Source organism: Peromyscus maniculatus, chromosome 19, assembly GCF_049852395.1.
Source record: "Peromyscus maniculatus bairdii isolate BWxNUB_F1_BW_parent chromosome 19, HU_Pman_BW_mat_3.1, whole genome shotgun sequence".
NCBI lineage: Eukaryota > Metazoa > Chordata > Mammalia > Rodentia > Cricetidae > Peromyscus > Peromyscus maniculatus.
Genome location: NC_134870.1, coordinates 10813574 through 10833850, shown reverse-complemented (window position 1 = coordinate 10833850; position 20277 = coordinate 10813574). Strand labels below are relative to the sequence as shown.

General features: G+C 42.8%; 1 protein-coding gene across 1 annotated transcript in view; it reads right to left on the bottom strand.

The window, feature by feature from the left end:
• Positions 1 to 7142: 7142 nt before the first annotated feature.
• Positions 7143 to 20277, bottom strand: part of Dsg3 (desmoglein 3) — a 31657-nt gene continuing 18522 nt past the window's right edge. The window contains exons 11-16 of the mRNA XM_076554781.1: positions 19176 to 19403; positions 17583 to 17837; positions 14315 to 14460; positions 13988 to 14051; positions 11447 to 11676; positions 7143 to 10424 (exon numbers count right to left, since the gene is read on the bottom strand). Of these exons, the coding sequence (XP_076410896.1) occupies positions 9618 to 10424; positions 11447 to 11676; positions 13988 to 14051; positions 14315 to 14460; positions 17583 to 17837; positions 19176 to 19403 (1730 nt within the window). The 3' untranslated portion in view covers positions 7143 to 9617. The remainder of the gene's footprint in view (positions 10425 to 11446; positions 11677 to 13987; positions 14052 to 14314; positions 14461 to 17582; positions 17838 to 19175; positions 19404 to 20277) is intronic.

The window sequence follows — 20277 nt, the reverse complement described above, 5'->3', positions numbered from 1 at the left end:
AACGGTCTGATGTGGGTGGCTTGCTTGCCATCTGGGGCCATGGTGATGTCTGGATCCGAACTGCGGTGGAGGACCATGTCTGGGTCCATGGCTGTACTGAAGTCAGAGTCTGTGTTGATGCCCATGGCTCTTGTTGTTACCGAGGGTACACAGAGGCCTGGAGTCTGGATTGACAGCTGAGGCCATGTTGGTCTTTGAGATCAAGCTGCTGCTGGGGCCATACAGATCTGGGTGGCTTGTGCTGCTACCTGGGCCATGGTGACATCTGGATCCAAACTGCGGTGGAGGGCCATGTCTGGGTCTATGGTCATACCGAAGCCAGGGTCTGTGTTGATGTCCATGGCTTAGTTGCCACCAAAGGCCACATGGATGCCCAGTTTCTGGGCCGCCACCTGTGGCCATGTTGGTGTCTGAGGACTGTGCCTCCGCTGGGCACATACAGACCTGAGCCACATGTGGTCACCCATCATGCAGGCTGAGCTGAGGGCAGTGGCATATCTGGGTCGATTATGTTAGTTTGTTTTTGTTTTTGTTTTGTTTTTTAGTTTTTCTTTTAAACTTTATTTTATCTTAGAGAAGAGGTTGCAAAGGCAGAGGGTGGATAAGAAGGGATGGGGAGATGGTAGGATCAGGATGTACGATGTGAAATCTGTAAAGAATCAATAAGAAGTTTTAAAAAAATAAAAAGGAAAAGGAAACTGTTAAAAAATAAATAAGAGCCAGGCAGTGGAGGCAGAGGCAGGAGGATCTTTGTGAGTTCAAGGCCAGCCTTGTCTCCAAAGTTAGTTCCAGGAAAGGTGCAAAGCTACACAGAGAAACCCTGTCTCAAAAAAACAAAAACAAAAACAAAATTAAAATAAATAAGAAAGGCTGGTCAGGGCAGTAGTGGCACACACCTTTAATCCCAGCACTCAGGAAGCAGAGGTAGGCAGATCTTTGAGTATGAAGCTAGCTGAGTGAGTTCCAGGATAGCCAGGGATAAACAGAGAAAGCCTGTCTTAAAAAACAAAAACGAAAGCCGGGCGTTGGTGGCGCACGCCTTTAACCCCAGCACTCGGGAGGCAGAGCCAGGCGGATCTCTGTGAGTTCGAGGCCAGCCTGGGCTACCAAGTGAGCTCCAGGAAAGGCGCAAAGCTACACAGAGAAACCCTGTCTCGCAAAACCAAAAAAAAAAAAAAACCAAAAAACAAAAAACAAACAAACAAACAAAAAAAAAACCAAAAACGAACAACCCCCAGTGAACAAACAAACAAACACCCCAAAAGGCTGTGGATCAGATGGTGTCAATGGTTTGAGATTCTGTAGGGTAGGTAGGCAGTCAGCATGCCTAACTTAGAGTTCATTTAAAGACTTAAAATGCAAATATAACTTTCTAAATATTTACTATGCCCCAAATTCATTTTATAACTACCAGAACTTGATGGGTACAGATGGTTGTTATTCCCATAGCAATAGACTGAGCAATCTGCTGTGAGTTTGAATTCTGGGAGCTTGTCTCCAAAGTCTGAGCTGTTGTTAATGACAAACGAAACACACACGGGCACAAACAGAATGAAACTGTTTAGGTTTAACTTTTGTTAATCATTAAAACAGATATGTCTGATTGATTAGTACATGGAATAAGATTTCTCTTATTTCAAAATTTTCTCTTAGTTCCTCCCATAGCAATTTGACTATCTGAAATTTTAGTGGGTTTTCTTTACACAACAACTCATTATTTCCTGTCTTTAACAATGTCTCCGGGCTTGCTTCTACAGCGGAGAGATCTTTGGCTAGCCAGAATTGGCAAAGGAGGCCATTGCAGGCACTGGCATGTAGGAAAAGCCCTGGGAGAGCTTTGGCTGACAGAGCAGGTCTGCTGTTGCCTTGGCAACAGATTTGTTGTTGGTTTGCTTCACTGAGGGAGGACTCAAAGACCAGCATAAAAGAAGACAGCTGCAGGGATCTAAGGTGGTGTATCTACAAAGAACAGCAAGGCCTTTGGTTTATTTATTTGTTTGTTTTTTCTTTTGTTTGAGACAGGGTTTCTCTGTGTAGTTTTGGTGCTGTCCTGGATCTCGCTCTGTCTGCCAGGCTGGCCTCGAACTCACAGAGATCCGTGTGGCTCTGCCTCCCGAGTGCTGGGATGAAAGGCGTGGGCCACTGTTGCCTGGCTGTTTGTTTTGTTTTTAAAGTCAGCTTAGGGGCTGGAAAAGTCACTCTGTGCTTAGAAGCACCTGCGGCTCTCGCAGAGGACCCCAGTTCGGTTCCCAGTGCCCATTTTGGGGAACTCAAGACCACCTGTAACCCTAGCTCCAGGGCACTGGCTACCCTTCTGTGGCTCTGGAGGTACTGAACTCATGTGCATAAATGCACACAAAGATGCATAATTAAAATAAAAATAAAATCTTAAAAATAACTTGGATATCAACTCATAGCCATAAAGTAGCTTCTGAGGAGAAATTTGGAGTCTCTAGCAGCTGTGAAGATAGGGGAGATACAGAAAAGAATGTGTTCTAGAACCTACTAGATAGAAATGGATTACAGTTTTGAAGGGACCGGGGAGTGTCTGCCTCATCAAGAATAAGGTCTAGTCAAACACAGACTCTCGATTGTATCTATCTAAGTGAAGTTAGGTGAAAAAAAAAATCTAGGTTGTTCTTATTTTTCATTAACAACACTAGAAAGCATACTCCTTGAATGCAGAAACCGTGGGCACGTACTGAGCATTACTGTCTAGCCTATGGATTTAACAGTGAAAAGACTTGCTTCAGCTACTTCAAGCTATGAGGTTATCTGAGGCAGGTGTGTGTGTGTGTGTGTGTGTGTGTGTGTGTGTGTGTGTGTGTGTGTGTGTGTCCGTGTGTGTGTGTGTGTGTGTGTGTGTGTGTAAGCCTGTGTTTTGCCTTGGAGTTTGGATCACATAAATCACACTTCAGTTCAAGTCAGTTAAAATGTTAATAATGAGGAATTCAGTTCACTGTAACGGTGAGAGATATGTGAGGCATAAGACTGAGGATATGATAGTCTCATATTTGGCCAGAATATAAGTAAAATGAAGGTTAAAATGTGCCATTTCTCATGGGTCATGGAAGGAGTCTTTTTAATATAATATTTTTATTAATTCTTTGAGAATTTCATGCATTTTTTTTGATTGAAACTCTTTTAAGGAAGTAATTTTTACACAGGGCACATTTCATACAACCTCTTCCAAGTAGTTTGTTACTAGCTCTCTAGATTATTCTTAAAGGTTCATTAGAAAAGAACCTGTGACTTCCAAGTAGCTTGTTTGGGTGCCTATGACATCTGTCAGCAGAAACTGTAATTAAGTTCAGCTTAAAGACTTGGTCTTCGATTTAATGCTCCAACTTTCCCATTTGACTGCCTATCTATCTATCTATCTATCTATCTATCTATCTATCTATCTATCTATCTATCTATCTTTCTTTCTTTCTTTCTTTCTTTCTTTCTTTCTATCATCTATCTATCTATCTATCTATCTATCTATCATCTATCTATCTACTATCTGTTTATCTATCTGTATGTCTTATGTCTATGCTTATGTTATATTATACATGTGTGTGTTTGATATAGGGTCTCGTTATGTAGCCCAGACTGGTCTCAAAATCACGCTATTCTCCTGCTTCAGTCTTCTGAGTGCTGGGATTATAGATGAGAGCTATTATGTCCCACACTTTAAAACATTTTCTCCAGTACTGGGAATTGACCCTGAGCCTCTCACAGGCTAAGCCAGGCCTCTATCACTGAGATACACCCTCAGACAGCTTTACTACTTATTGTGAGACAGGTTCTCACTGAATTGTCCAGGCTGGCTTTGAACTTGCAGTCATCCTGCCTCAACCCTTGGAATAGGATTACAGAACTGTGCCACCAGACCTGGATGCTTTTATCTCTGGGCTATATGTCTATATTTCTAACCCTTCTTATTATTGCCTTTATTTTTGACATACTCTTTCTAATTTTTCAGGTGTTGCTCGTTGTGTATAGTGAAGAGTGTATTCCAAGTAGTTGTTCCTAGAGGAAGGTGACACATTTTAATGTTTATTCTTTGTTGTGTCATCTGGGAGACGTTGCCCTTCCAAGTCTCTGTATCTGTGACTGCAGTCTAAGGTTCACTCTGAGACTTTAATTAGAGTATGGAGCTTTCTCAGCATACAGCAAGGGCAACACTTGGCAGTATCAGTTCCTTTTCTGGTAACTGCAACCATTGGTACATTCCCCCACTGCTGTTGTCTCGAGTTTTAACCCTGGCACCATTATATCTATATTTCTCTGTCTTATATTTGTAGCGAAAGTTTTTTTTTTTTTTTTTTTTTTTTTTTTTTTTTTTTTTTGGTTTTTTGAGACAGGGTTTCTCTGTGTAGCTTTGCGCCTTTCCTGGAGCTCACTTGGTAGCCCAGGCTGGCCTCGAACTCACAGAGATCCGCCTGGCTCTGCCTCCCGAGTGCTGGGATTAAAGGCGTGCGCCACCACCGCCCGGCCCGCGAAAGTTTTTAAGAGAAAGAAATAACACAAACCTGAGTGTGGCTGACGTGTTGGCTGTGGACAAATCTCAGCCCACGGTGAACCAGGCAAAGCAGCAGGATCCTTGGTTTGTGGAGGGAACTCTGTAGCTTCTGGAACCTGGAATTGAAATGATTGTTACTTTTCTTTATTTAGCAGTTGCTCCTCTTCCATAAAACCATCTCAGCCTGTGTTACTGAATAAATGTTAAGCCATGTAATTTCTGATTCAGAATTTCTCTTTGTAGACCCGGCAGAGGGTGTGAAAAAGCAGACCAGCCATCAACAAGGAGTCTGCTTGTGTTTGTTTCTAAACTGTTGATGTCTTCCAAACTGTGACTTTGTCTTTAAGGCCCTAAAATGAAAATGAACCAGCTTTGCCTTGATTTGTTTCAGAATGTGTTGTGTGTGTGAAGTGACGTCAAGGGTTAAATGCGCAGGTGTGTGTGCATGTGTGTGATGTGTGTGTGGGGGTCAGAGGTCAAACTCAGATGTCATTTCTCAGGTGCATCTATGCTGTTTGAGACAGGGTCTGTGTATTTGCCTGGAGCTCCCTGGTGAGGTCAGGCTGGCTGGCCAGTGAGCCCTGGGGATCTGTCTGTCTCAGACTCTCCAGTGGCTGGGGTTATTATCTGGGTTTTAGAGGTTGAATGCTTGGGAGGATAAAGTATAACAAGCATTTTATCAATGGAGTCATCTGCCCATCTCCAGTTTTGTCTTTTTTATTTCTTGAACTTTCTATGAATAGAATCCAGTGCTGTGGGATGTCTTTTTGATCACTGAACTTTGCCAAAACAGAGCTATATGGTCCTTCAGTTTCCTGCTTCACAGAAGAAACTGCCAGACATTCTGCAGGACACAGAAAAAAGTGATTGACAAACTTTGCCAATAGGTGAAACAGTCCTTCAAATTTCCTGCTTCACTGAAAAGTCTGCCAGAGACTCTAGGCCTTTAGGCTGAAGATGGATGCCCCAGCATTGCAGAGGGACTTTGGATGACTGTCCAGGCAGCCAGATGTCTCTGTCATTTCTAGAATATTGGAAGTTGCTTACAATGCCCTTCCTGTTTACTCAGGTGATATTATATCCTTCTGGGGTCTTTGATAGTGTTGAAGACTAGATAGTTATAACTATAGTTTTCCTTAGTTATGATAAAAGGCAAATTAGATATAAAACTTTAGTTTCACAAATATAGGATAGATGATAGAATATTCTCTTTAATTTTACCAAGTACAAATACAAATAGAATAGACATTATAACTGTAATTCTTGCTTGACAACTGTTTGGTTATATATAATTTTACTATGTTAAAGCTAAAACCTTCCTTTTTGATTAGACAGAAAAGGAGAAGTGCTGTGGGATATCTTTCTGTACATTGCGAATATATGTTGCTCTCACTGGTTGATAAAGCTGTTTGACCAATGGCAAGGTAGAATAAGGTTGGGCAATACATTCAACTGAAGATGGAGATGAAGAAGGGTGGAATCAGGGAGATGCTGTGAGCCACTGCCAGGAGAAGCAAGATGTGAGAGAATGGGAAATGCCACGAAGCCACGTGGTAAAACATAGATTAATAGGAATGGGTTGAGTTAAGTTGTAAGAACTAGTTAGTGAGAAGCCTGAGCCATGGGCCATACAGTGTGTAATTAATATAAGCCTCTGTGTGTTTGCTTGGGACTGAGTGGCTACTGGACCAGGCAGGACACAGAGAAACTTCTGCCTCCAATCCAGTAATATTTTTGTCATTTACCTAAATGACTTTTACTTCGCAGGCATTGACTCCTAATGCTCAGGGCAAGTCATCCACCATTCTTCAAGATTCTTCATCCAGCACTTGTTTTCATCTTTTCTCTTCATTGCCCTCATCTGAGCCTCACTGTCCAGATTTAAGAAGGAGGAAGGTCCAGCCAGAAGAGCATCCAATGTCTTGGCACCTCTTAGAAGGATGCACAATAGTATGGTATTTATTTAGTGATAAAGCCACTGTGAGGGCAGATGACTCTCAACAGTGTCATGGTCCAGATTGCTGTCACAGTACAGGAAAACTGTCACCTCTTATTTCAACTTCTCTCTCCAAGTCATAGAAGGGCGGACTTTTGCCTGTGAGGTTACTCACATTGTCAAATACACTGTACATGATCAAAAACATCCAGTGTCTAAACGCTTCCTGCTTTGAACTCCTTGGGTGCTACAACCTCCCAAAGAAATTCTGAATCCTCAGATATTTCCCCATTTCCTGGGAGAATGAGGAAGAGGTATTATCTAGGAACAAAAAAGTAAAATACTATTAAAAGATTCATATACACGTTTACAGCACATTTCTTAATGACTATTATGGAAGAATCTCTCTTTCACAGGGTGGTTAAGGTTTATTGTAACAACATTACACCATTTGCTTTATTTGTTTGTTGTTTATCATGTGTCGGGGCATCCATGTGCCATAGTGTGCATGTAGCGATCAGAGGACACCTTTGGGGAGTTGGTTCTCTCCTTCCACCATGTCGGTCCCAGGGATCAAACTCAGGTTGTCAGGAGTGATTGCAAGCACCTTCGCTCAGCCAGGTCCCTAGCCCTGCCACGTGTTTCATTATGTACTGTTTAAAATGCACAATATACAAAGTCAAAGGACACTCAGATTTTCTGCTTAAAACAATTTTTATTTTTAATAAAAAATACAGATACATTGTTACAAATGAAGAGGACTTCTAGGTCATTCCAAAGATGAATACATTTTCAAACTTAAAAAAACCTTTAGATTTTCATCTATATAAACTTTACCACTGTGGCCTGGTTTCCTCTGCATTTTAATAATGCAGCCAAATATCCATTTTGAGGTTATTTTTCTAACCTTTTGTTTGAGACAAAGTCTCATGCAGCCAGGCTAGCTATGTGGCTGAGGATGACTTTGAACTTCTGATCTTCTGGCTTCCATCTCCGAAGTACTGGATTATAGGTGTGGGCCACCATGCCTAGCTCCAAATTCCCATTTGTTAGGTTGCGTTTAAGAGCTAAAGTGAAAATGCTCTGGGAAACCTGAGTCCCCCTTTGCACACTGAGTAAGGACTGTTCTTACTGTTAGTCCAGCACTCATGACAAAGTAGAAGCACAGACCAGCATCTGTGCAGAAGCGAGGGGCGGGCTGCTCCACATGCTCCTCTCGCTCAGTACAGGCATGCTGAAAGCCTTGTCTCGGGAACTTAGGTTGCGTAAGCTTCTCAGCCTGTCTGTCCTCATATGTCATTCCTGGTAGTCACGATACTAGCAAAAGGGACAGGTACTAGGTAGGGATGGTGACATTTAGGTGTCTGCTTCACCCTCAAGATCTTTAGACTGTATTTACTTTTAGGATTAAAACGTAATTGACTAATATTCAGTGTCTGGAAAACATTTTAAAGCTTTTATTATGAAAAAAGATCCACTGTATGTGGTGGCTCATGCCTACAATCTCAGCATTCAGGAGGTTATCAGGAGGATCACAAGTTCAAGGCTAGCATGACTATGTAGCAGGTTCCAGAACAGCCTTGGCTACAGCAAGACCCTGCCTCAAAAAACAAAAACAAAAACAAACCAAAACAAAACCAACCAGCAAAAACCAACATCAACAACAAAAATAAAAACCCAGAAAGGAAAATCAAAAGACCTACTTTTCATACAATTCAAAATAATTGAGCTGGACAGTGACCTTGGAGAGACTCGGCTAATGTCGAAAGCAGGTGAGGTAGGGTGTTTTCTGTGGGCTGAAGGGTGGGGCCATGAATACCAGAAATGTCTGGAAGAACAGTATTACTGTTAGGTCTACTCTCATGAAATAACTTTTAAACCAGTGGTTCTCAACCCCTGGGTTGGATCCTTGGGGGAGGGGGCCAGATGTTGAATGGCCCTTTCACAGGGCTTGCAGATCAGATATCCTGAGTATCAGATATTTACATTATAATTCATAACAGTGGCAAAATCACAGTTATGAAGTAGCAATGAAAACAACTTTACAGCTGGGGGTCACCAACAGGAGGAACTGCAGTAAAGGGTCGCAGCATTAGGAAGGCTGAGAACCACTGCTCTGAACATTCACTCACAGAACATCCTCACACTCAGCATTAAATTGCTACAGCTGTTCAATTCTCCTTTTCACTTGAAAATGTTTTCTTTGCTTTCCTAAAATGATACACATTCACACATTTCACTACATGCTATTTTAATTTACAGCCCTTTTTGCTTAGAAGTCATGCTTTCTATTCCCACAAACCCTGCTCGACGTCGTTAACGTAACAAACCTCCCTGCAGATCTTCTGTGAGTCAATCCTCCTCACTGGAACTCACAATAAGGACTTCTCTTTGAAAGACGGACACAGGGTCAGACACTTCTAAGGGGTGTCTGGAGGGAGCTCATGTTTCTGTCTGAAATTGCCTTTTCTTGGGCTAGCTCAAAATACACACGGAAGATTATTTACACCACACTAAACTTTCTTACATGTTCTATGCTGTTTGTATTTTAAAACTGTCTTATTGTGAATATACATAGAATATAGATGTGACAATCTAAACATGTTCACCCACGGCCCTGAGCTTGAGCAAAAGACACGCTTTGGGTTCTCTCACCAAGAAGACAGAAATAGTCAGCTGCATCCATTACCTTTGTTCCAAGCTGCCCTAAAATCTTCATCATGCACCTCAAATTACCATTGTCATTAATAATACTCTCATATCCTTACTAATGGCACCAGAAAAGGTGACAGAGACAGAAACCTGAACTCCAAGAAGGAAGCCAATCTCCTAACCCACACTGCATTTTAAGGCGATAGTGTCTTCCTTTGGCATTGATAGTACAGAATTTAAAGATGCTTAGGAACCCTCCCTATCTAATATCTTAAGGTCATTTTTTTTTTTTGTAAATATACAGGTTTACTCCTGCTTGAAAAAAATTAGAGAATTAGAAATGACAGCATACCCAGCTTTGGTATATGAATCCAAGTATTTGAGTTATAATCCTGGTCAGAAATTATCCAGTAAGAGCCAAGTTAGTTCAACACCATGCATGAGCTTTGCTAGATTAAAAAAAAAAGATATTTGGGTAGAAATATCTAAATTTGGTTGCTATGTTTTTCCAGTTTGCTCAGGTCATAGATGGGAGCAGGTTTCTTTTGTATAGAGCATACTGTACGAGCCTCGCAGCTCCGTGGGAGCCACTAGGCTGCCAGAGACACTCGGAAGGGGGCAGATCACCCTTTCTGTTACCGTGACGTTCTGGGTGAGATGTGGGTCAAAGGTGGCAGCGGTGGGCTGCACGAAGGAGCCTGAAGTTGCGTGAGTTTCTGTGAGCAAGTAGTTACCAAGCTGTAGAGGGTCAGGGATGGCAATGGCAGGGAGGACAGACCCGGAAGGGGACAAAACAGAAGAAACTTGACTGCCAGGCAAAGTCTGGTACCTTTGAGAACCTGACTGAGGGACCTCCAGACTGCCAGACAGAGTTTGGTGCCTGCTAGAACCTGATTGAGGGACCTGCAGACTGCCAGGCAGAGTCTGGTACCTTTGAGAACTCGACTGAGGGACCTCCAGACTGCCAGGCAGAGTTTGGTACCTTTGAGAACCCGATTGAGGGACCTCCACACTACCAGGTACAGTTTGGTACCTGCTAGAACCTGACTGAGGGACTTCGGTAGAGCGAGCACAGACGTCTGCCCCAGAAGCCCTGTCTTTAGGGCCTGGCCTTGCCTGCTTGGCTTCATCATCAATACCCAGACATATCTCTGCAAGCTTTTTAAATTTGGGGCCAAGGGAATCCAAGAAGCTGTCATCCAGGTCATCGGCAATAAAGCTGCAGGAGCTGAGTGAACAGGGGGCAGCATCCTCGCCTTCATCATCGTAGATCAGCAAACAGTCATTCACTTCCCGTTCATCCTCTTCCTCGGCATAGGCGAATGATTTCTAAAGATGGAGAAAGAGGAGAAACAATCTCACAAAGACCATCCCATTCTATTCATCAAGTCCAAGGCTGGAGTGTGGACCCCCACATTAGGTAATCCACACTGGTGATGAAAATGTTCTTCATTTTTAAATTTGATTATTTTTTTCCTCTGGATAGCTAAAATGTTTTCATTTATTTATTTCTATTGTTAGTATGTTTTTAGTTAGTGATCAATATAATAGGTTAGTGACATTCTCATAAATATATATCCTTGATCTTTGCTCATATTTAGACCCTCCTTTACCCATTCTTGCTCTTCCCTCCCTCCTGTTAGCCATTTTCCTTTCCCCAAATAGTCTCTCCTCAGCTTTCATGTGCTATATATGCATATATAGTTAAATACAGATGTTTGCAAATGAGAGAAAACATGGGGTAGCTTTTCTTCTCGTTACCATCCCATGTTCCCCCCGTCTCTCCTGTTCTTCTCCTTCCCTTCCAAGCAGTCCCCTCCTGCTTCCACGTATAGATAAAAATAAACCTAGACTCCACATATTAGAGAAAGCATGATGCTGGTCTTTCTGGGTCTGGCTTCAGGAAATCCTCTTTAACACTCTTGTTTGGGGAATTGACAGTATGGCTGACATTCCATTGAAGAGTCTAGCCTAGGCTTATCTTTTAGCTCTTGATTTTATCTGGGTTTCAGTCGCCATAGTAACTGAATATGCTGCCTGGAGTCTATCCCTGAACTGCTCCATCTTTTTGTGTTGGGGGAGGCGCAACTTTCCCAGCGTGCACTGAGACAGTTTTCACCCCAGTGAACTTTGCGCTAACTTTGTCTCCATCAGCTTGGCCTGTGAGTTTGAACTAGTGGCTCCATTTTGACAGCCCCAAGATGACCTGATTTATTTTGACAAGAGGAAGCTTTTCTTTCCTTCCACTAAAAAAAAAAAAAAATCTCAAAACTAACGTCTACAACCAAGCAACCAGACTTCCTGTGTAAAGGAGATAACCAACCCAGCCTGACAGGTGGCTACCCAGTTACCTGAGAAAAGTAGGAACCTAGGAAAGTCATGTTCACTGGTGCAGCGACAAAGTCCTTCAAGGTCCCTCCAGTGGAGTGCCTCGTTCTCATCGTCCCTGAATGACCCAAGGAGCAGGGGCCGAGCGTGGCTGCAGCGCCGGAGCCAGTGGCTGCTCCCAGCTTGGTCGTCATCTCCATCCCAGAAGCACCTTCCGCCACAGTCCCGCCGGCGTATGTGTTCGTACAAACTTCTGAAGACAGAAGGGAGAGTTCTGAAATGCTCTGCGCTGTGATTTTTTCAAAGCTTCTGTGTGTATGCATATGTGTGTGTACATTTGTGTGCATGTTCATGCGTGTGTGCATGCCCGTGTGGCTTGTGTGCATATGTGTGTGTGTGGAAGTCAGAAGTCAGTCTTGGGTGTTATTCTCAGGGCACCATCCCTCCTTTTTGAGTCAGGGTCTCTCACTGGTCTGGAACTTGCTGATTCAGTTAGGCTCTGTGACCAGTGAGCCCCAGGGAACTGCTCCCCGGCATGGGCCACCATGCTTAGCTTTTTCATGGATTCAGGTCCTCACCCTGGTATAGCAAGCACTTGACCGACTGAGCTCTCTTTTCAGTCCCTAAAATTCTTTCATCTTTGATGGACAGTTGCCATGTAAAGCAGCAATGTCAGGGAAAGCACAATGATGTGGCCAGGGTCATAATATTCCAGAAGGTTTACGTGAGAGTCACAGTGGAGGGAGGTGGGCAGGCAGAAAAGCCATGAAAACATGTCACTTAATGAAGAGTACAGGGGAAATAGACTGTCAGTGGCAAGAGCCAGAAACACAAAAGGGAAAAGACACAGTAGTCGGTGATCAGCCATGGATAGCTTCTGACCTCACGTGTTCTCAGGTACAAGAACATTGCAATCAAACAGTCATAGGATTTCAGTATGGGAAATGAGGAGAGTCTCCATGATGTGACCTTGTAAAGTGACAGACAGTGTCCAAGGGAAATTTAAAGAAATTCCTATTTATTTCATCGTATGTATTGATAGATTATTTAAATTTATTTTTACTTTTTATTTATGTATGTGTGTGGATACGGACACATGTGTATGGGTGTTCACAGAAATTGTCACAGGATGTCAGGTCCCCTGCAACTGGAGTTTACAGGTGTTTAATAACCACCCAGTGTGGGTACCAGGAATTGATCCCCAGTTCTCTGGAGGATCAGCCAGCACTCTAAACCACCTAAGCAATACTCCAGCTCATCATGAGTTTGCTATATAATCACAATGGGAGAAGCAAGTATTTGAGAAGCTGTTAAAGGCTGTCACATAGCTGGAGATAACTTGTGTAGATTCTTGCTAACTATAGAATTAAGAATAAAATTCCTATGAGTGCCAGGTGTTACTGATCACTAGTTTATAGTGTACTTCTGGTAATGAGACAACATGACTAAAATTGCCTTGGTAAATCCAAGGAAACAACAGATGCACTTATGTGCTTGCTTTAGGCTTCATGCCTCATGGTTACTGTACAGAACTAGTAACTGAACTCAAATCAGGACACAGTTGATGCTGTCACACCAGGAAGAGGGACAGAGTTGCAGATGCACACACACACACACACAGATGCACACACACACACACACAGATGCACACACACACACACACACACACAGATGCACACACACACACACACACACACAGATGCACACACATGAGACTTGATGGGTAAGCATGACCTGACCTGAGCCAACAATAGACAGAGTCGGTGGTGGGTATGGCTACTGCTTACAATTTCATTTACAGTTTTCTATCACTGTAAAATATTTCATAATTAAATGTTATTAATTAGTGATTGGAGAGATGGCTTAGTGGTTAAGGACTCTGGCTGCTCTTCTAAAGGACAGGTTCAGTTACCAATACCCATATAGTGGCTCACAGCCATCTGTAACCCCAGTTCCAGGGGATCCTATACCCTCTTCTGACCTCCGTGAGCAGCAGGCATGCACGTGGTGCACAGATATACATGCAGGCAAAATACCTCTAGACAAAATAAGATAATAAGTTAAAAGTATTTTAAAGTTAGTAATTAGTTGACTGAGAGCTATAGTTACTTTAATTCATTAAAGTTTGGGAAAAGCAAAAAAATAGTCTTTAGATTTTCAAAACAGCAACGTCAGTGAGTGAATTGACTCATGGAGGGCAGACCAGTGCCATGGAATTGGCTAGAACACAAAGAAATACAAAGCCAGCTTCTCATCTCAGTGGTGATATCTCTTATGTACATGCAGATGCAATTATTGATCATTTCTTAATTTTGACTAGTTCTCCTCTAATCCACCTTTGCTTTCAAAGATACATTTCAAAAGTAAATTTCAGCTCTCAGGAGGCTGAGGCAGGAGGATTTAGTGAGACCGGGAAATTAGTGAGACCCTGTCTTAAAAAAAACCAAAAACATGAAAAAGGACAGGGGCTGTAGCTCAGTGGGAACACTTGCTTAGCATGCATGAAGCCCTGAGTTTGAATCCCAGTACAAATAAATAAACAAGCAAATTGGATGTTTACTCACCAGAACTTTCCATAAAATCTGCTCCATTGGTTGTGGTAGGAGGCACACAAATATTTGTGATTTCCTGCAAATTGTGTTATAAGAAACACATGTTTCAGTGAAGTGCGGACCCTTGTAAGTGCTAACATTACAACTCTTCTAGGAACGGCTCTTTTTAGGACATGACTTCTATAAAGCTGGAGTCCTGAAAGTCCCAGCCACGACAGTCTGAACTCTCCACTTAGGACCAAGATGTCTCCTGCTATCCCTCTGTTCCCTTTCCTATTTCAGGAGAAACTGTTCCCCACCACATGACTACAGTAACTGCTCTGCAAACCTGCTCCTCACCTTGTCTTCAGGCTGGGCTCCCTCGATTCCCCACTGGTGGATCGTTCCTTCTGAACCATCAGGCACAGGGATAAAGCCACCTGTGGCGGCTCCTCCTCCGATGGGACCCGCCCCACAGTCACAGGTCAGCAGCAGCAGCGGGGCCACTGGGCAGGAACAAGGAAACAGAGAAGGCTTGAATCCGTTGGAAACTATATGGCATGGCAATTGTGAAAAGTGTTACAAAGGCAATACAGTGACTCAGACATTAAAGGAATATATTTAATGAAAGCAAAATTAGTGTCTAGAGAATATAATTTAGTGAGTGAAACACAGTAATTTTCTAATGATCATGAGCTGAAGGAGGCCAGGCCATTTCTTGGAAGGTTTGTTCAGTTTCTCAGTTCCTTTCCATAATACACTATCATTACTACTACTAACTACTACTACTACTACTAACTACTACTACTACTACTACTACTACTACAACTTACTGTATTTGTTTGTACATGTTGAGTGTATCCAGTGTGTCTGGTACATATATACACAATATGATACCTTCACAGCTAAGATTTTAGGTAATTTTTTTTTTTTTTTTTGGTTTTTCGAGACAGGGTTTCTCTATGTAGCTTTGCGCCTTTCCTGGGACTCACTTGGTAGCCCAGGCTGGCCTCGAACTCACAGAGATCCACCTGGCTCTGCCTCCCGAGTGCTGGGATTAAAGTCGTGCGCCGCCACCGCCCGGCTATTTTGATAATATTTAAGCACTCCGATCTTTAGTAAGAGCAGCTGACCAGCAAAGTGCAACAGCAACTAAAGACAGTTTAATCAATGGCTGTCAGTGCACTGTGTGTGTGTGTGTGTGTGTGTGTGTGTGTGTGTGTGTGTGTGAGCGTGTGGTGCATGTAAGGACTGGAGGTGTGCAGTGCTGGGAACTGGAACTTGGGTTCCTGCAGAGCCCGTGCTCTTAATCTCAGAGCCATTTCCCAGCCCCTGTAAGTGAACTTTTAATTGTGAATTGAGAGTCCTTAGCTTGGAGGATCTTCCAGCCATTGCATCACTCTTTCCACTAATGGGCTAAGGAATGTTCATTTAAAAATATTTACTTCATATGCATGGGTGCTGTGCCTGCATCTTTGTCTTCATACCATGTGCCTGCCTGGTGCATGCAGAAACTGGAGGAAAGTGTCAGATTCCCTAGAACTGGAGTTCCAGCAGCTGTTGGCTGCCATGTGGGTGCTACAATCCAAATCCCGGTCCTCTGGAAGAGCAGCCAGGGCTCTCAGCTGCTGATCCATCTCTCTAGCTCCAGAGGCACTTATTTTAGAAGTAGGTGTTTATTGTACTCCGAAGTCAATGCCTCCTCTCCATCTCTGTGCTATCAAGGCCACATGAACCCTAATGCTTGAACTGTCCACTTAGAAGTAGCTCCCTGGAGGGTTTTGGGAACACAGCCTCTAAATCAGACTTCTATGGTTTGAATTTTGGAGGCACTGCTTTTCAGCTCTGTGCTCCTGAGTATATCACATGATCTTTCTCTTTCTAAGTCATCCATTCAGAGGGGAACTGCCTTCATCATGGTTGTCTGATAAAAGGGAAAAAAGAGTAACGGGTGCTATGAAGACCTGCTAGTATTGCTAGAATGAACTACATAATTATGCAAATTAGATCAGTCTATTAGCATAAAATTAGGTCAAGTTAGATGGGATATAATTCGTACAGTATATTCAATTTTAATACAATGTTTATATGAATTGTATTTATTTGTATTTTCTTTAAAATATTTCATTTTTAATTCTGTTCACATGTGTATGTGTGTAGGTATATACATGTCTCTGAAGGCAAGAACCTCTTTGGATCCCCTGGAGCTGGAGTTATGGGGAGTTGTGAGCCCCCCAAAGTGTGTATTGGGAACTGAACTCAGCTCTTCTATAAGAGCTCTGTGCTAATGATCACTGAGGCACCACTCTACCCCAAAAATCATATTTCTAAAGACAGTTGAAGTAGAATATACATACATGTCATGAAAATTTGCTTTACCATTATTATTTTATGATTCAGTAGTAAACTAAGGAATTATTGTGAATTTATTAAAAATCTATTGTTTATCCAACTCCTTTCAAAATCCTGTAAGTAGAGAACTTTCATATTCAGAGCATCATTTGATTAATGAGATTTTGATTAAAATGAAAATTCCCAGAAATCTATCTATTGAATAACATAAAATGCACATTTATTAAAAGACAGTCAGGCATGTAGTTTCCCTAAATGTCTTTACTATTATGTGTGAACATTAAAAAGTTTTTTAAAGATTTATTTTATGTGTATGAGTGTGTTCTACATGGGTGTCTGGGAGTTATGGGTGGTTGTGAGCCACCATGTGGGTGCTAGGAATCCGAACCAGGTCCTGTTGGGGACTCCTAACTGCTGAGCCATTGCTACGGCCCAGGTATGAACATTTTAAAGGGGTGCACGTGAGGGGTAAGCTCTGTTTTGAGGTAAATTCTCAGTGCTCAAGTTCTGTTAATATGGATCCTAGATGACCTCTCCAACGTTATTTGACCAGCATTCTTTTTAGGGCTCATGAAACTCGTATGTGGATCTGAGATGTGTGAGTGCATCTTAGAAAGTCATGCTTTATTCATGCTTATAAATAAAGGCATGATTTGACTCTGAATATAATTGACTGAATGTAGAGTATCTTTATAATTTCTTTTCCTCAGTCTTGTCCCCCATCCCCTGTGTGCGTGGAATGTGCTTACGGGCACACACCTGTATGAGTGTGCTTATGGAGGCCAGGGGGCATCTTGAATGTCGTTCCTTTGGTGTCTTCCTGTTTCTGTTTGGGACAGGGTCTCTCAATCGCCCACGCTTTGCTAAGTACGCTAGGCTAGCTGGCCAGTGAGTTCTAGGAATCAGGTGTCTCTTCCTCCCATCCCGCTATGGCGGGGATTGCAAGCATTCGCTAGTGCACCTGGCTTTTTAGGTGGACACTGGGATTAAACTCAGATCCTCATGCTTGTGAGGCAAACACTTTACCGATGGAAGCCATCTCCCTAGCCCTGTTTTTTTTTTTTTTTTAAATGTTTGCATTATGATTTGCTTTGCTGTATGTAAATTGTTGCTAAGTGATAAGCTAAACACATTTCAGATTTTTCTAGCAGTTTCCTTCAGTTTTACCAGTTAAGTGATTATAGAATGACGCTTCTCACACTATACAAACGAGCACAATGACTCTTGTAAATGATGTCACTGCCATGGACTACGAAGGGTACACTGGCTTACTCACACAGCAACATCAGGAGTCCTAGCAGGATCAATCCGATGGCAGCAGGCCCCAGCCCCCAGGATGACTCCCTGTATAAAATGGGTTCTCTGCTCGGGTTAGGAGATCTGCACAGGTTCCGGTCATCACACTGACACACGGTCAGAGTCAGGATCTCTGGTGTGTCACACTGCCCGCCCTCATTGTCCTTCACGACGACTGGGACACTGTACACTCCTGGAGACACCTGCTGTTGGGCTTGTAGACGCGCTGAGGTAGCTATAAAAAAAGCACAAATCACCGGTGAGGCTAGGCTCTCACAGCTTCTTGTTTTTGATAATGGTGCTAGAATTGTCTTTGAATCATGGTCACAAAGAGCAGGTCTGCTGTGGTTGGAGCAGTGCTGAGTAGTGGAAGAGGTTTGATGGGGTCAGTCTGCCTACCAGGAATGTCCAGTCCATGGCATGTTGGTCACATGTGGCCCAAAATAGCTGCAGATGCAGTCCAACACAAAATTGTAAAAGCTTACAGGCACATGGCCTCATGTATGCCTTCACACTCTGATCCCATGTCCGACTCATTGAAACCCACTTTAAGCTTTGGGGGTGCTCTCTCATCTCACTCCAGAGTGGAGAGCCTGGGTGATAGGGTTCCTGGTGGTGGGGCCCATTGCCTATTAGACAACTGAGCATCACTTGTTCTTGGCTCCCCATTTCTATACCACCTCTTTCTAAGTGGGGATCTGGGCAGTGTTGTAGTGTTTGAGTTATTCTGGAATCCACAGTACCCTTGACATTGTGCCATGGCTACCCAGTTTGTGTTGTCCAACCCAACTCAATTCAATCACCCCCCAACCTGCTACCCCCAAGAATTGACCCTGGAACCTTGTGAATACTAGGCATGTGCAGTATCACTGAGCAATATTCCCAGCTGTCTGTTCATTGACCACGTATCTATCTGGTAAACTCATTTGGAGACCAATGGTGCACGTGAAGTTTGGAGCTATTCCTTTAAATAAGATCAGAATGCCAAGGGTGAAAGGTCATGCAGAGCAAAATTTCTTTGGTGTCTGTGGTCATGACTAATGTATGACTGCAGGATACCATGGAGTACATCCACGAAAGGAAGCAAGATTTGTACAGAAAACAGTAAAGGAAAGTGCGTTCACAGAGGATTAGCAGTGTCTTGGTCATTGTACAGTCCAGAAAGGGAGGAGATTTCTATTGTCTATGAGACTTTTGAAAAACACAGAAATATATAATAAACATGATATGCTTTAAGAGGAAATGATTCCTTTTTTTCATTGACTAGTGGGTTTGCAGATGTCAGTCTATCGCGCTCTCAAGGTTGCCTCTTACCTGGCATGCTCCAGCCCTGGCTGGGCTGCACACAGGGACCCTATCTCAAACAATGATACTAACAAATGCAGAAAACAGCAAATGGTGCTAGAATTCATATAATTTCTCTTCCCTTCAGAGGAGACCAGGCTCATATCTTGGTTTCAAATGAATGTTTTCAGTTTTTCTTAGAAAGGACCTCTGCCAAAGGGGTTCATGGTCCTCTGGAAACACAAAGCCGCTGCGGCTCAGCCACGGAAGCAAGCTTCCTCTGACTCACCGTTCACCGTTCTGATGTTCCACATGACGGGCAGTTTCAGGGGCTGCTCCTCCAGAGACACTGTGTAGGGGCCGGTGTATCTGCCCCTCTCCAGGGTCTTCACCGAGACGAGCACAGACGGTGAGGAGCTGCAGATCTCTTCCTTCTCGAGGACAACTGATGGACAGTTTTCACTAAAACTGGGCACTTCCACAAGCACTGTGCCTGTAGATGTCTTACCAGTGTTTTCTGTAAGAAGAATAAAGAAATACAGAGAGTAGATTTGTACAAAAACGACCCTTCATGCTCCCATCTCTTTTCCTCTCTCTCTCTCTCTCTCTCTCTCTCTCTCTCTCTCTCTCTCTCTCTCTCTCTCTCTCTCTCTCTCTCTCTTTCATTTTTTTTTTTTTTGAGAAAGAGTCACTATAGTTTGCTCAGGTTGACTGCGAACTCCCTCCTCAGCCTCCTGAGTAGCTGGGATTATAGGTAACCCACTGTACCCAACTTACAAAAGCAACTTTTCTATTTCTTTCTTATTGCCAAGTTAGGATAACTTCTCATGAAAAGGTATATTTGTTATTATCAGGAGTAAAAAGACAACATCCTATTTCTGCAACTTATAAGACCAATTTAAACTGGCTGAGTTGCCTGGTGTATCTAGTAAGCAGCATTAGTATTAGTCAAATATTCTTGAAATCAAAGTAATTCATTAATTACAAATGAAATCAATAAAAAAAAAAGCTGGAAAAGCTGTGGTTACATTTGTAACCAGGAGACGAAATTGCTTCTGCAATTTGAGCCTTAGTATCTGGAATAAATAATTATATTTTTTACTTAAGACTTAAAAGTTTACTGAAGTCAGTGTGCGTGGTGGCATGTGGCTTTTTAATCCCAAGCACTTAGGAGCAGAGGCATGTGGATCTCTGTGAGTTTGAGTCTAGCCTGCTCTACATAGTGAGCCACAGGGCCAGGCCCATATAGTCAGGCCCTATTGTAAACAAACAAACAAACAAACAAACAAACAAACAATGTTGACAATCAAGCAGCAAAATAAAACTCTTCGGTGGTGAGATGATGAATGAGTTCTGTCATTTTTAGTGTTAGAGGTGGTTTTTCCAAATGT